The sequence below is a fragment of the Spodoptera frugiperda genome, chromosome 7, assembly GCF_023101765.2.
Source record: "Spodoptera frugiperda isolate SF20-4 chromosome 7, AGI-APGP_CSIRO_Sfru_2.0, whole genome shotgun sequence".
Lineage (NCBI taxonomy): Eukaryota > Metazoa > Arthropoda > Insecta > Lepidoptera > Noctuidae > Spodoptera > Spodoptera frugiperda.
Window position 1 is genome coordinate 5,539,679 of NC_064218.1, and position 17,426 is coordinate 5,557,104.

A 17,426-nucleotide genomic window follows, 5' to 3' on the forward strand; every position below is an offset into this window, starting at 1 on the left:
TGACTCGACATATTTTAAACCAGCTACATGGTTTTAAAACTAAAAAAAAACGTTTGCCATTATACTTACTTGCTAAAAGTAGGCAAAAAATTGTCTCGTATAACTTTTGTTGCCCCAAATGATGTCATTTGAAAGCAATTATTGTACTGCTGGATATGAGTCAAAAAATGAACCAATGAATGTAGTGGCTCTGGTGGCGGTACCAATGGCGTCAATTTGACTTGGCCACTGGCGCAACACAATCCAGAGGTTTCATTTTTTAATTTTTTTTTTTTGAGGGTGGAAAATCATCCAATGACTTCTCCCGCCTTGGGCGAGGCGAGAGGAAGTGTCAGACTTTTACTGACTAAAAACCACCCCGTTCCTACTCCTGCCCGTCGAGCCGGAGCCCCGGTAAACCCGCTAGGTAGTCCGCAGCTCCGGATTAGGCATCAGCCCTACTGGGCCCCATCTGTGGTGGTCTGATGCTCTGAGGCGCGCGCAGAACGCGACGCGCCGCACGCACGGGTCTGTTCTGGTCGGGCGGCGAGCTACCCTTGCTCACCGCCAGACCCGCATTACGGTGGCCGGAACGTCGCGCGATCCCCGACGCCCGGAGTGTCTTCTGCGGCGGCTGGGACGTGAGGAGGTTCGTTCTCTCACGCGCCCCGCCTCCTCCTTAGCTAGCATGACTGCTTCGCAGAAGGAGGAGACGGCATCCCAGTCCCCCTCGCTCCGCACCATGGCTTGTATCAGTGCCGGACGCGAGTGGGCGCCGTCGCCGACCACATCCCTGAGGACACGGCGGTGCTCAGCCCACGCAGGGCAGACCGCAAGCGTATGTTCCACCGTGTCCTCCGGGCGGTCTTCGCAGTGATGACACCCGGGCGTTTCCTCCCGCCCAATCATGCTCATCAGTTTGATTTGCTCTTATATTTCTTTGACTTGCCGTATTTCGAGTTCTGCAGCCTAAGCTTGTACGTCTGGTTGGTAGCATTGTTAAAAACGAAATTCCAACTGAAAATAAAAAGCTCTCATACATTTTCTGTATACCAAATTGTAGTATTGTGTAGTCACCAAAAGTTACTAAAAATCAATAATGAAGATGTGAACTTACTTTGACTAACAAACACTTAATAGCAAATTAAAATCTTCTTAGTCTTTAAAACTCGAAGAAATATTAAGATAATCTCTCAGAAATATTGAAAAATATACATTTAATTTTGCATATTTTAAAAAACGCGCAATACGAATGTCAATGTCATTCACACCAATAGACTATATTGAAAGAGCATCGTTTGTTCGAAAACGTAAATAGAAACTTTAATTTACACAAAATAAATTTCTGAACACACGCGTAACTGTTGATAATTTGTCATTATTTCTGAACACACGCATAATTAATATTTGAGGAATTTCTATTAATGCTTAATGCACTTTTCAACATTTTCAATAGATTAAAAAAAATACAGAGAAAAGGTTTATTCACCCTTTTCATAGTTTATGCATAAATGTCAATCATTATTTACAGAATTTGAATTTAGAAACAACAAATATTTGACATGTACAAATGAAAATTTATCGAATTTAGCTTTTGCCCGCGACTTCGTCCGCGTAGTGGTGTTAGTGGTCAAAATGCTGCCGTATGTCATCTAAAATGTGAATTACTTGAGAATATGTTACTGTTAGCATTTTTAAAGATATGTATTCCAAAGAAACCACGACCGCCGATTCATCATTTTATAATCATGATGAAAAGTAGCCAAGGTTATCTATATTATTATCCTTTAATTTCCTATATATTGCCTATCAATAAAAAATACATTGGTTCGTTGTTATATTCCAAAAAAAAAACATTCGTGCAAGCGTAACCTCAACACAAACAGGATTACTTTCGCATTCATAACATTAGTATGGTAGTAGGGATATTGGCGATTTAAATAAGTATATGTGTATTTAAATAAGAATCGAACGCAAGTGAAGCCACAGGCAACGTATTAACGAAAATGACGAATTTTCAAGCAAACATTAATCTCCTCTATCAAACATACTACGCCTTCTACCCTTTTTATTAAAAAGTAGCCTATGTTCTTTTTCGCTCCTCATTAAGTGTCTAAATACAAAATTTCACTGTTACAGCTTTAAAAATGACGAATTTCCATATGACCATTCATCCCCTATTTTTACCCACTCTCCCCTATTTTTTTGCAATAAAAAGTAGCCCATGTTCTTTCGTTCCTCATTAAGTATCTAAATACAAAGTTTTACTGTTACAGCTTTTAAAATGACGAATTTCCATATGACCATTTATCCCTTATTTTTACCCATTCTCCGCTATTTTTTTGCAATAAAAAGTATCAAGGTTTATTCTATCTCAGTACTAAATTCCATCAAAATCGGTTCACTGGTTTAGGCTTGAAAGCGTAATTACAGACAGACAGAGTTACTTTCGCATTTATAATATTAGTAGGGATTCTGTGCTCCAAGTCTCCAACGCACACTTATTCAATAGCATTTGTTTTTTAGTATCCAATAGCATTTATCCAACAATGAACTTTATCCAATAGCAATAAAGCTCAAATTGACTCTACGTATTAGTTAGAAAACGTTTGTATGGGATAAATGAAAGGGCAGTTTTTAGGGTTTTTCCGTCAATTATTTGATATTTTCTCACCTTTTAAACCTTCCCTGGACTTCTACAAATAATTCAAGACCAAAATTTTCCAAATCGGTCCAGCCGTTCTCGAGTTTTAGCGAGACTAACGAACAGCAATAGATTTTTATATATATAGATAAAATAGATAAATAGATAAATACTTTAATTATATTATCATTAAGTACTAGCAAAGCCGGCGCTTCATTAATTCCGTTTTTTTCCTGTTTTTTTTGCTATATACCTCACGGAGCCCGAGACTTTACCAAAGAATGCAACCGTGGAAATCGGTTCATGCGTTCAGGAGTTATAACGTCATGAAGGAAAACCCGACTTATTTTTATATAATAGAAGATTATTATGTCTTATTAGTTGACTCAGAAGTAAATAAAACCTAAGGCGCTAAATAAGTTAAAATGACTCAATTTTGGCGTACACCATTAAGTTTTTTTCTTAACTGAACAAACAATACAATGTCAAATCTTTTTCGTGGTTCAAAAAAAAGAAATTTTAATGACACTTCAGTTTTTTAACAAAAGTAAATAGAAACTTATGCTCCTGAAAATAAGAGCTATATTAACTTGCCATAATATTTTGAAAATTATATGTTTTGTCTGTGACAATGACTAAATCAAATAAGAACCTTTATTTAATTATATTTTATTAATTTGTCTGGCGTTTTATGAACAGATAGTGATGTGAAAATAATTACATAATGTAAACAATGAACGCAGTCTCAAGGCTGCGTAACGGTCATGAAAACGGAAGACCCTGCAAGCGTTTCCCCTTAACACAATTTTCATATACAGCGTGTACAAAACAAACAAATTATTTAGGTACATTAGGTATATTAGGTGATTATTGCCCGAATACTCAAACGCAATTTTAAGACGCTCTCAAATGTAGTTATGTCACTATCAATTCTTTATAAAATGACAGAGATAGCACGATATTTAAGTACAATTTAAAATTGAGTAGCGTTTGAGTATTCGGGCGTATATCTCATAGATATCTTTCTTTAATCATACATATAATTTTGTTATAACTTTCGTAAGACATACTAAATTAATTATTATGTTACCGGCTTACTCACGTAACTGTTCGACGAGGCTGCTATTCACGTATTTCATTTTTTTTTGTTTTTAACTTTATCCGAGGGTGTGGCCCTCGGATTTTCTTCATGTTGTGGGTGCATTTACCAACATACAAGTTCACATACACATGACACCCAAAACAACAATTTGTGGATCACACAAAGAGTTGCTCCGTGCAGGAATCGAACCCGCTACACGCTACGCGGCAGCCGCGCCAACCGTGCAGTATAGTCAATTACTAATTAGTAACTAGCACATAGAGTAAAATGCAAACAAATACATACAATACATGAGTAAAATACTAGAGCAATATATTTCTATTGATATTCCTTAAGCATTGCATCTGAGTGAACAACTAATAATAAGTATGAGCTCTTTAGGTCTTTGCAAATGGATTTAAGTACTTTACAACACAAATAAGTATTCAATTCCATTACATAAATTACATAACATCTTCTATATAATATGCATGCATGGTTAAGTGAATTTTATAGGCCTAAGTAAAAACTGTTCATAATGGAAATCATTTCCATAACGTGTTGCTATGCACAAATTTCGAAAACAGCTAGACCGATTACTTATCATTTGTTGATATTGTTGTTTATATTAGTCACGCCTTTTATCCCCGAAGAAGCAGGTTATACAATGTACACTTACTTTTCAGAATTTGTATTATAAGTCCCATAGAATAGGGCGTGAGCCTATTGCCATACACCGGGCACAATTCCGATTCCATGCTACAACTGAGAATATCAAAGATCCATCTGATTCAAATTTTCAACTTCAGGAACTCTTGATACTGAATGTTTATTTTCTCACATACAAAACTGATTAATTACAAATTAGTATTATTAATACTAATTTGTAAACTTATAACTCAGTATTATTCCTACATTGCGATCAACTCAATCATGTGTGAATTGCACTGAATTATGTAAGCCAGTAACGTATTGGATGTAATATGTCTGCGCACGATTTCAGACAAGAAACGACAAAAAACTGTTATGTTTTGAAACTAGATTGCGTTCATCATCAAGAACTCGTGACAACTACTGCTAGGGACTATGGACTTGGGGCCTTAGTACGAGTTTGCTTTACTTTTAATGAAACTGTTTTCGGCACTATGATTGGTCAGCTCCAATGAACCACTACACACACTACCAACCACAGCGCCGAAAGCGCTCTCGTTTCGATCTGGTTAAAAATAAAGCAAACTCATTCTAAGAGTGCTTTTCCATCGGATATGTGCTATGTTACGAAAATGTAATAACTAAGCTGTGAAACTATGTGACTGTTTCCACTGATACTAAGCTATGTAACTGAACGAGTATTTGTACTATAAAGATACGTCGCTGCAAAGTAGCTATGCGAGGAAGAAGTGCTGCTCGAGTATACGATGGAACGATAGTAAGGAAGCCATCGACAGCATGCATCTTTCCATATAAAAAACATAGCTTAGCTGAGCCCGTTCCACCAGTGCTAAACTATGTGTACCACTGATTATGATTGATGGAAGTCAAACGCATCCACAGCAACGTAGCATAGCACATCTTTGTTAGAAAAGCACCCTGCTCTACTTAAAAAAGGTTTGCTGTAATATCCACGCTTGATACATAGATAGGATGGCGAGTTTAAAAGTTTCCTTTTTGAAGTAACGACTTGAGATGTATATTAGATTGTTCTACGTTAAGTATCAATTTACTGTGATTAGGGAAAAATACAGTTGACCTCACACAAAATATTTTCAATGTAGGTTAAAGTTGCAAAAAATATTCTTGAATACTTTCAGGGATTTGTAAAGCAATTAGGATAATTATGACTAATGATTGAAAGAGTAGATACGTAATGACTTGGCCAGTTTTTCTCACTGTTAAATAGTTAACAGTGAGATAACACTGTCTGATAGGTTAAAAAAAAACCTTCGTGATTGGAAAATTATCTAGATCAGAGGATATTATTTTTTGTAAGAAAGTACATAATAATACTGCGATGATTAATTACTGAATTTAATTAACATTAACAATTTCCTTTTTCTATTGTTCTCTTGCATAAGACAAAAAAAAACGTCAAATACTTCAGCAAAAGTTCCTGAATTATTAAGAATTAAAGTAGTTACCATAATTAAATTTTTCATACAATTATCATAATAAGGTAATTAAAATGAGTAGATAATCTAAATATTTATCCTTGAAAACAAAGCGATGTAAATATAGCATATGAAATATTTTGTATGTTTGTTTGTATATACTTAAAGATATACCGTACTTAAACATTGAAGTAAATTGTTATGTATCTAATATAATTTAATGAAATGCAATTTTTAATTTTGTAATTTAAACAGGGTGCAAACATAAAATATTATTCTAAACATGGTCTCCGGAGCTGCGGACTACCTAGCGGGTTTACCGAGGCTCCGGCTCGAAAAGCAGGAACGGGGTGGTTTTTAGTCGGTAAGAGTCTGACATTCCCTCTCGGGAGAAGTCATTAGATTTACCCCCCTTAAAAAATATCTAAACATGGTCTATCTATCTTTCTAAATGCCTAAAATTAAATAAAATATTTCCAAAAATCTATTCAATTTACCTACACAATAGACATAAACAAACAAGATACAACATCCTGTACAACAAGAACGCGCAAGAACGCATCGAAGACAGATAAAATAATGAACCAACCAGGGGCAAATTAGATGTTTTAAGCACACGACCAGCAGTATATATAGAGGCATATTATTACAGTGGACATCATAAGTCACTTGGCTACTTGAGATTACTGTACACCTCAGGAACAAAACGGTAGGTTATACAAACATATAATTATTGTACTATCATATATTCTTATATAGTAGTATCAGGTTCATTTATAAAAACAATAGTCTAGATTTTAAAGGAGACAGTGTTTGTTTTAAACCTAATTTAACTATATTTTAATTAAATTTAATTTTTCTTGATTTATTTTCCCCAAAAAGTAGGTTTAATGGTGGATGTGTGATTTTAAGTGATTTTTGTATGGTCTGATTGTTGGTTGAAGTGTTTTATTGATATTATGTGGAAATCTTTAATTCGGAATCTATAAATCTTTTTCAACTGTGCCCTGCTAATGTTAACAGTTAAGGCATCAATTTTCTTAATATCAAAATGATAAAATATATCTAATTTTTGTATTGTATTTGTGTCTTACATTACATAACTTTATTGTACAAACATTGTTGCTCCAATTCGGAAAGGTCTCCCTAATTCAAAGTTAGCAAGTAATCGCCTCTTTCTCTCTCTGTCTCTATTATCTCTAAGAATATAATGATCATTAGGATTCTTTAAAGAAAACATAGATATTAATTAGCAACTTGCAACTAAAAAGTTCTTCTCTCTTCCAGGGCAACATGAAATTCGTACTAGTATTGTGCCTGGTGGCCGCCGCAGTCCTGGCTGATGATGACAAGTACACCAGTAAATACGACAACATTGATCTGGACGAGATCCTCTCCAACAAGAGGCTCCTCACTGCCTACGTCAACTGCGTCATGGAGAGAGGAAAGTGCAGCCCTGAGGGCAAGGAACTGAAAGGTAAGATCCTTATACTTAAAGTAATAGGGTCCTAATTTCTGTGTACAAGCATTGCTCCCTCAAAATACGATTCCTCCATTAATTTGACCTATATTTAATAAAATAAATAGCTAAATTTAATTAATTAAATATGTGCTATCTATAATTGATTAGAGAAAAGAAGGTCTGCCATTTTTGGCCTTTCAAAATAGTCTCAGCTTAAAAAAGAAAAGAGACTCCTATATTTTATTCATCACTGATCAGGAGTATAAGAGCCATAGAAATGTCTACAGTTATCAATACATAATTACATGGCTATCTAAATAGGAACGTCAATGACTGACGTAACACAACACTATGAATATTTAAAACTGCAATCACAAACAATACATCATTCATTGGTCGTTACTTCTATGTATGGATGGAGCTCTTTGTCTTCACGATAGTATCAAAGGATAGAAGACTCTATAGTTTAGTTGCGACCTCTAATATACTCTATTTGACACCATTTGATCCCCGAAGTGAACAAAGGTGCTCATATACAATGTAATATATATCAACTTTTGACGATTTTTGTGTAATTGGGGGTTATTCTATACCTATGTATGTCCTATGACATGGATGATACTAGAAACACATTCCATTAATACTTTGTCCAACACGAGAATAGAATCGAATTTCCTTGCTTGGCAATCGCACTTGTGAACACTCACTCGATCGGAGAGACAGATTATAAATAAGAACAAGTTTCAAATATAAAAAAAAATACTTTGGAAGATCCATATTATTTTTTATCACAAACGTTAATTAGGCAGTGTTTCATACATCTTATTAATAATTTATTATTCATTTGCATTAATAATAATAATTAGTATAAGATAAGAGGATAAGGAGATACGCATCTCCATTTAATTTAATTAAATTTTGTTCTGAAAACGTCCGTCTTACAGATATAACTATGTGGGCCAAGGTTGAGAATAAAGCCTACGAATTTTATTTCATAATTCATTCTAAGACTGAAAAGTCATTATAGAACATTTTATGTACAAACAAAGTTACTAAAATGTTCCACAACCTTCTTTGATATTTGATATTTTTTTAACTCTTAAAGTACATAATACATGTAACGTTAACTTTAACCCTATAATAATTATAATCTAACACATCATACCCAAGATAATAGGGATGATGATGGGATATGACTTCAGTAGACTCCTAGAAGTGAAGTAACGTGTTATTTCAAATCAATATATCTTAGAAAATATTTGTTTCCATATAAAAAATACGTGTCTAATGTTTTAAAATTATCAACAAGACGGACATTAAAATAAAAATTAATCATCTACCATATTGGCCATCACTGATATAACGAAGCGTTTAAAATGACCACAACAATTCAAACAAAACAATAACCGAACTCACACAACAATACTACAAGTACACACGTGTAATATTATTGTTCAATGGCAAATGTAATTAACCTCCCACCTCGTCGGTGTAATTATATTAAATAGAGTATTTATCCTAACCTCACAGTAGGCAGTAACGTATTGTATACTTATTGTTGAGTTATGTAATGGCTGTCACATAGTATTATGGTGTAAACCTGTCGTGTACAATTTACGTACATGGGTGTAGATATCCTTTTTAAAATCTAAGACCTAGCCACGCTTGTAATATTTTTGCTATCATTAGGTAAATGAAAATTTGTGATCTTTTTATTAAATAATTAGACTTTAAACCTAAAATCATTAATAAAATCCTCAAAATCTTTAATTTCGACCTTAGTAATGCGTTAGTAACTGTTCATGTATGAGATACACAGGAAATGTAGTTTTATTTTGAACCTTAACTAAGTACAGTAAAGTCTAAAATTGCTTACAACGTGGATGGAAATGACAATATTTTATTTCGCAGTTTTCACGTCTAGTCTGTGTTCCTTTTCCGTAACTCATATGACGAGGAAAATAATAAGAAACAACTGCACTATTGTTTAATTGCCATAAAAATAATTTCCGGGAAAATGAGAAAAATCTGAACTAGTTACCTACTAATTTCATAATAATGATGACAAAACTGCACGTAAGGAAAATACTATGTATTCATATTGAAACAAGGAATAAACATTCTACTCAATCGACTGAGAAAGATAAAAATATTTCATTTCCTTACGCGCTGAGAAAAATAAAAGACCATGAAAGAAATTTTCTAACACATCTTCATCTCTATTACAGAACATCTAGTAGACGCCATTGAGACTGGCTGCAAGAAATGTACTGAAGCCCAAGAAAGGGAGCATACAAGGTCATTGAACACCTGATCCAGCACGAGCTGGACATCTGGCGTGAGCTGTGCGACAAGTACGACGCCTCTGGCAAGTGGAGGAAGACATACGAAGACCGCGCCAAGGCCAACGGCATCGTCATCCCAGAATAAATTAAACCTTATCCAGAATAACTTACAGGTGATTTTCAAACAGATCTAGATCAAGCATTCATTATCCACCGCACTGCGTATTTTAGTAATTCCTTTATTACTTACTTAAATCAAGTACAAGAATGCTACTACGGCATCTGTTTAAGACACCTCAAAATGCTCAATTTTTTACTCAGTACTTTTTTACTGTTACTCAAACTTTTTGTTTAATTAATTTTGCATTTTTTCTTTATGAAATCTGTAGTATTACCATGACATGTATGTATTTTTATTTTGTTAAATTTGATATTATTAATATTTTAATAAACCAAAGAAAATATTATTTTGTTTTAGTTATTGTACAAAAACCCGTGTTATTTTAGTGTATCAGAGCTTAGAAAGTGTTGAAAAATGACACAATCAGTACTGAAAAACAAAATAAAGTCACTTGAAAAAAAAGTAATAGAAGAAGTTAAAAACTATTATTGTTTATAGTACCGTACCTAAATTATGTTGAAGCATGGTATTATTTAAATTTGAAAGATAAAAATATTTCATTTCCTTACGCGCTGAGAAAAATAAAAGACCATGAAAGAAATGTTCTAACACGTATTCAATCTCTTTTACAGAACATCTAGTAGACGCCATTGAGACTGGCTGCAAGAAATGTACTGAAGCCCAAGAGAAGGGAGCATACAAGGTCATTGAACACCTGATCCAGCACGAGCTGGACATCTGGCGTGAGCTGTGCGACAAGTACGACGCCTCTGGCAAGTGGAGGAAGACATACGAAGACCGCGCCAAGGCCAACGGCATCGTCATCCCAGAATAAATTAAACCTTATCCAGAATAACTTACAGGTGATTTTCAAACAGATCTAGATCAAGCATTCATTATCCACCGCACTGCGTATTTTAGTAATTCCTTTATTACTTACTTAAATCAAGTACAAGAATGCTACTACGGCATCTGTTTAAGACACCTCAAAATGCTCAATTTTTTACTCAGTACTTTTTTACTGTTACTCAAACTTTTTGTTTAATTAATTTTGCATTTTTTCTTTATGAAATCTGTAGTATTACCATGACATGTATGTATTTTTATTTTGTTAAATTTGATATTATTAATATTTTAATAAACCAAAGAAAATATTATTTTGTTTTAGTTATTGTACAAAAACCCGTGTTATTTTAGTGTATCAGAGCTTAGAAAGTGTTGAAAAATGACACAATCAGTACTGAAAAACAAAATAAAGTCACTTGAAAAAAAAGTAATAGAAGAAGTTAAAAACTATTATTGTTTATAGTACCGTACCTAAATTATGTTGAAGCATGGTATTATTTAAATTTAAACTCGTATTCCAATTCAAGTACTACTAATGAAACTATGTACCAGCTTTAGTTGGATATAATTCCTGAATTTAAACCTGAATAGATATAAGAATGATGAATGCAAAAAGATAATACAATCTCTTTTTTCTCAAAGAGAACGACTTTTCAGAGATCAAATGTTATTATCGAAAGACCTAAGAAACGTTTGATCACTTCCTAATTTTACATTGAAAATTACATACACAAATTAATTGAACATATAAATTGACTACAGTGATAGCACAAAACCTCATAAATAACCAACGTGATACTCATAATCTTACATAGCGAAACACGACGCCAAGCGTTGTCGTACTCTGACGTTATGTTGCTTTACCGGAGCCATATCCACCCCAGCCCTAAAAGACCAGAAACGAACTTGTAACTCCTCTGGTGTTGCCGCCCATGGACGAGTGTACATGGGCGGCAACACGAAATTCCTATAATAGAGTTAGAGAAATCTCATTAATTTATTATTACGATATCAAAACTCAACACAAAAAAAAATGTTTTTGAAAATGAATTCAATATACTTATTTAAAATTAAATTAAATTGAAATTCACAGCCAAAAATATACATACATACCTACTACGGTTGCGACAAACTGTCCTTATTATAAAATTCATAGATTCGTAGGTAGTTAACTAATTCATCGACTGCCATCTGGTGGAAATATCGAATAACTATAACATTACTCTGGTACGAGTATGTTGCTCACTCGCCGATACACGTGTAACGCCATCTATTTACAAGCATACAAAACAATAAGGAGAATATCATAGGTTACATATAAAGTAATAATCTTTCAAAACTACCATAAACCACTAAAGTTCATACATCATTTAATCCGTTGTAAGTGGGAATGTAGATCTACTACAGTGTCTTTGCTATTTTGTCTCATATACCGGCAGACAAGAGGTTAATTAATCTTATACTATTTTTACCATTTTGGAAATTAAATCGTTATTATTTACTCACAAGTTGTTTCCGTTTACATATTAACATCCATGTTTTCGTTAAAACACTTCCATTCTACATCTGTCAGAAACCCTACAAAAGAAAAATAATAAAGTTAACTTCGCCGAACAGAAGACATCAACGCGCTGTAGTTCATTGCTAATACAAATCTGTCAGGAGCTAAAAGTCAATATGTACATTTACACCTATGTACATTTTGTTTAATAAATTACACTTCTTATAAAAAAAAATCTGCTGTACTTCAACATAGAAGAAAATTAAATATTAAATTAAAATTAAATGTAGTTTATCCTAGTACCGTTAACGTTAACGTTATCAACGCCTGATTTCCAAATGACTGTAAAATATTGTAAGCCAGAGACTTGATTTCATAAAAGAATAGGTACCACATACAATTAATTGACTTCGACGTGCTATAGAAGACAGAATGACAACAAAAGTAAGATGTATGATAAATAGAAAAGAAAAATAAAATATAAGAAAATTGTAATGAGAAGCGGGTGCTTCTCATGCATGTGGTTCGAAACCTACCAATGCAAAATTTCAATGTGACTTTTTCCGTATTATATGTACTTTCTAAGGTTACTGAAACACCACTGGTAAACGATGAAGGAGAAACCGGGAGGAAACCTGGGCTTATAATTTCTAATTTCAACTTTGAAATAGCAAACCCGCATTGAGCAAGTGTGGCGATTAATTCTCAATTTCGTGTGAAAAGAGGCTAGCAGTTTGCAGTCAGCAGTGGCTACTTACACGCTGATGATGTAAAATATTTATGTAATAAATAAGCAAGTACCTATGTATGTAGAATCTTAACTCTAAGTAATTACGTCTTATCTATACATAGGTACCTATACCTGTCAATATAAATTATAAAATTGCGAAACAATAACTTTATTACACTCTTATATTATAGTTTCCTGATATATACGACCATTACTCAAATCACAGTTACTTGTAACTATAAATATTAATAGTCTTGTTATGGTATACATGACCAGTTTATCATGGACTCCCGTTGTATTATCTCGTCACACATTCAATGATCAGTTTATATTGGAGTTATGTAGCTGGATGTGCAGTGTACAAAAACCATAGAATCATAAATTAGTCTTTATTTTTTTTGTTATGTTTACATTAATTCTTAGAACGAAACATCAAAACATTGCGTACTACTATTTTTTGAGTTGATTGAAGTTTTTATAAAGAATAAGTAGGTATATGTATTTACGATTTGGCAAATTTTGGTCTTGAATTATTAGTAGAAGTCCAGGGAAGATTTAAAAATAATGTTAGTGGCGGTAGGAAGATTACCTAGTTTATCTATAAATAAAAATGCATAACTTCTGAAAGACTGCACCTAATTGGATGGTTTTATTTTTAATGTAATAATAATAAAATAAAAATATAGAAAAGTCTCGCTGTATGTTAGTCTTGCTAAAACTCGAGAACTGCTGGACCGATATGGCTAATTATAGTCTTGAATTATTTGTGGAAGTCCAGAGAGGGTATAAATGGTGAAAACAAAATGTTTGTTATGGCCAGCTAGTATATAATATTTTCAAAAAAACTAAATCTATTAATGTGCGATTCATAGATTATGTAGCAACATGACACACTGACTCATGATTTTTTCTCGATACTTCAACCTTGAATGTAATCAATAATAGACATTAATTGCTATAGGGTTGCAGGTTAAGTGTTTTACATAATTAACACGACAATGGACAACGTTTTTCCGCAACTAATCGACGCTATCAAGCTATTCCTATAAATGAAAATGTTTTTCTTCTAATCTTCAGTGTCCCACAATACTCTTGGACAGGATCCTATTGTCTAGTGTTTGGATTAATAAACCTACTAAAAGGTAGTTTAAAAAGTTATATATTATTATAAATTCATATTTTTGTAATTACTTTTCGTCATGAAAAACTATTTAGACTTCTTTTGTCCCGACTTACTTTTCTATTACAATAATCTGTATTCATTGTACATTTTTATTTATTACTATTTGAATTTTTACTTTTACTTGCAATTTAACTTGTTTACTTTAATTTCTAGAAGCCTCCAAAATATTTGTTTATCCATTATTTACGAGTATTTTGAAAAACAAAAAAAAAACCATTTTAATGTTCACATTCATTTTTTTTACAACAATGTCATTAAAAAGGACATCATAAATGACTGTAGTAAGTAAAAAATGTACATGACAAATTTTATAATAAATACATATGCAAAACATAAATCATTTTGAAACCTATTACTTACGACAAAGGCAAAAGGTCGTCATAAAAATATGACGTAACGATGAAAATAGTTAAGTATATAAAAATGCAAAAATTTAAGAAATTCTAATCATTATTTTACGTGAAGCCATCAGCTAGAGGTGACAATTGTTGAAATTTTATTTTCTAAAATTTCAGTATGAATTTCCTCGTGTTGTCGATTGTGGTTACGATGGCGGCCTTCGTAGCTGCTGAAACTTACACGGACAGATACGACCACATCAACATTGACGAGATCATTGAGAACAGGAAACTGCTGGTTCCTTACATCAAGTGTACCCTGGACCAGGGAAGATGTACTCCTGAAGGCAGGGAACTGAAAGGTAAGATATATAGTGTTGCTCATTATAGTCATCATCATCATATCAGCCATAAGACATTCACTACTGAACAAAGGGCTTCCTCGTCACTTCCAGATAGGCCGGTTGGAAGCGAGCAACATGCAGCGGCTCCATAACCTTAAAATTTACTGTTACTTAAGTGACTAGGATTAAAGGCGAAGGCCTGAACCTTTTATGTTAAATAAGTTGAGACACTTTCCACCACATTAAATAAATAAAAGTTTGCCATTTTGCATATGCCTGTGTGCAACTTTGCACTTTAGCTTGAATACATTTATTTCTAGTCTCCAAGCAAAAAAATCAAGAGATTATGTCAAGGTAGTCCACTAAAAATATAATATCAATGCATTGATTATACCTACTTTCGGTATTCTAGAAATACATGTCCAAAGGTGGTTTCGTTTCCACTTTAATATAGAAGTTCCTATATAAAAACCGCAATAAGAAAAGCAATTAACTCTAGACAAACTCTATTCCGGAGCTGCGGACTACCTAGCGGGTTTATTGGGGTTCCGGCTAGAAAAGCAGGAGTAGGAACGGAGTGGGTTTTAGTCAGTAAGAGTCTGACACTCCCTGTCGCCTCGCCTAAGACGAGAGAAGTCATTGGTTGATTTCCCCCCCTTAAAAAAAAGACAAACTATATTGATGTCTTGAAACCTTATTTTACGAGTTCAAAGAGCAAAACAATTCAATGAAACAAACCTTCCGTGAGCGTGACAATTAGCAATCTTCTATAAATGTTAAAATACGGAAAAGTACTCAAAGTTATTTACCATACAATGATATTCATTAATCTAGACTAGATATTATTTCTAAGAGCTAGGTGTTGTCTGTTGTCCCACCTGATTACAATGAGTTCTTAGTATCAGACGCTATCAATATCTATCTAGAACTACTTTGAATATTGCTTTATTTACTATGATAGGTTATTAATAGTGACCGTGATTGCAAAGATTATTTATAGTTTTGCTTTAGTCAAGAAGTGGTGATTTTTCAAAAGTCAATAGTCAAAAGATTCATTCTCGATTTTTCCTTTTTATCGAATTACATTAATTTACACGGTCTTGGTTGAGAATTTAAATTCTTCACCTGCCCTTATCACTCCAAAAGGACAATTAATGGGGCTATTTCTGTGAACCCGCGTTCGTGTGGGATAAAAAGTATCATATCACCCAAGTCAGCTCATACCCAGTCAATATACTAAATTTCATCAAAATCCGTATAGTAGTTTCAACGTAATTGACGGACAAACATCCAAACAAACAAACAAACTTGTGGTTGCCAATTGTATTGTTTTTAGAAAACATCAATACGTAGTTATTGTAAAATATTGTTATAATATGCATTGCCATAGTCCTTATGGTGATAAGCAATTATGTCCATATTGACTGACGTAAGTCATGGATGGCGTCAACAATAATCATCCATATCAAATGTTTGAATCTCTATATGTATGGAAAATTCGCGATTTCATAATTATTTTATATTTCACTACCATCTCAGACAAAAACCGCGTCAAAGAATTTCTAATTTTCGAGAATATTAAAAATACCTAAATATTGGGAATTTCAAAACAACCATACAAATATATACCAGTAGAGGTATTTTCTAATTTACATTAACGATAATTCATTTTGATCCTCCATACATTATTAAGATTAAAAGTTCATACGAAAATAACTGTGTTTCCCTTTAAAAATATTAGTTGGAGTAGAGTGGTCACGATAATATCTGCCGTTCAAATCACAAGTTTAGAACCCAAATATACAAAAGTAGTATTAAAACCATACTTACTATTTTCTATCTTTGCCATCACAATAGGACCAATATAAGTTATTTTTAATTCTACAATATAAGTCACCTCTATCCTTTGAAAAAAAGAAAAACGTTGAGTTGACAGTATAACCAAAACCTCTTCAATAAAACCTCAACCATATTCATTCCAGCTCACATCAAGGACGCTATGCAGACCTCCTGCTCGAAATGTACCGAGAAACAAAAGAAGGGTGCCAGGAAGGTCGTCAGACACATCAGGGCTAAGGAGCAGGATTACTGGAAGCAAATCCTGGCCAAATACGACCCTGAAGACCAATACAAGGAGAACTACGAATCCTTCCTCGCCGCTGAGGACTGAGAGGTCAACATAAAATAGCCATTTGTTACAAATTTTACCAAATTATACTGCACGTTGAAGAAAATTAAGTCGATTGTATAAAGTATTGTAGTCTAATAAATCATCAGAAACAAATGTCAGTGTTTTAAAAGTACATATACATATAGATGTGATATGTACGGTATATGAATGTAAAAGAAGCTAAAGAAGTAAGAATATGAAAGGTACGTACTGTAGCGTAGCATTCTAAGGTTTAAGTCTTATTTTCCCTTTGGACAAAGTTATGAATTTATAATTATATGTTTATTTCGTCATCGTAATCGTCATCGCAAGAAATTTCGTGTTCGAGGACCAATAAACAAAATGAAAAAGTGTTAATGGGTTTGTCGACTTCCAACAAATTCTCAGTTATTAAGGCAGGAGCTAAAATTTTACTCAAATTATCAAATTATTATTAACAACAGTATAGTCACATTACATAAGAAAAGTTAGTTATAATCTTCTAATAGCAGAACGGGTTGGTTTTAGTCAATATGAATCTGACACTCCCTCTCGCCTCACCCTAGGCAGGAGAAGTCATTTGATAATTTTCCGCCAAAAAAACATTTAAAGAAAATTATTATTCGTAGTTTCAACAAAAACAATATTAAAAAGT

The 17,426-nt window shown here is 33.4% G+C and overlaps 1 protein-coding gene across 1 annotated transcript; it reads left to right on the forward strand.

Annotated features, from left to right (window-relative positions):
• The first annotated feature begins 6,368 nt into the window (after positions 1 to 6,368).
• On the forward strand, positions 6,369 to 16,906 carry LOC118266222 (uncharacterized). The gene is made up of 6 exons (XM_035579619.2): positions 6,369 to 6,521; positions 7,100 to 7,289; positions 10,313 to 10,512; positions 13,835 to 13,899; positions 14,456 to 14,640; positions 16,605 to 16,906. Exons 2-6 carry the CDS (start codon positions 7,106 to 7,108, stop codon positions 16,790 to 16,792), a joined length of 822 nt encoding a protein of 273 aa, XP_035435512.2. The 5' UTR covers positions 6,369 to 6,521; positions 7,100 to 7,105; the 3' UTR covers positions 16,793 to 16,906.
• The last annotated feature ends 520 nt before the right edge of the window (positions 16,907 to 17,426 follow it).

Excerpts from the sequence above, each read along its gene's own strand:
- LOC118266222 (XM_035579619.2), top strand. The coding sequence starts at position 7,106 with ATGAAATTCGTACTAGTATTGTGCCTGGTGGCCGCCGCAGTCCTGGCT. Across the intron at positions 13,900-14,455 it reads ATTAATAAACCTACTAAAAG|TATGAATTTCCTCGTGTTGT; the intron begins GTAGTTTAAAAA and ends CTAAAATTTCAG. Across the intron at positions 14,641-16,604 it reads TGAAGGCAGGGAACTGAAAG|CTCACATCAAGGACGCTATG; the intron begins GTAAGATATATA and ends TATTCATTCCAG.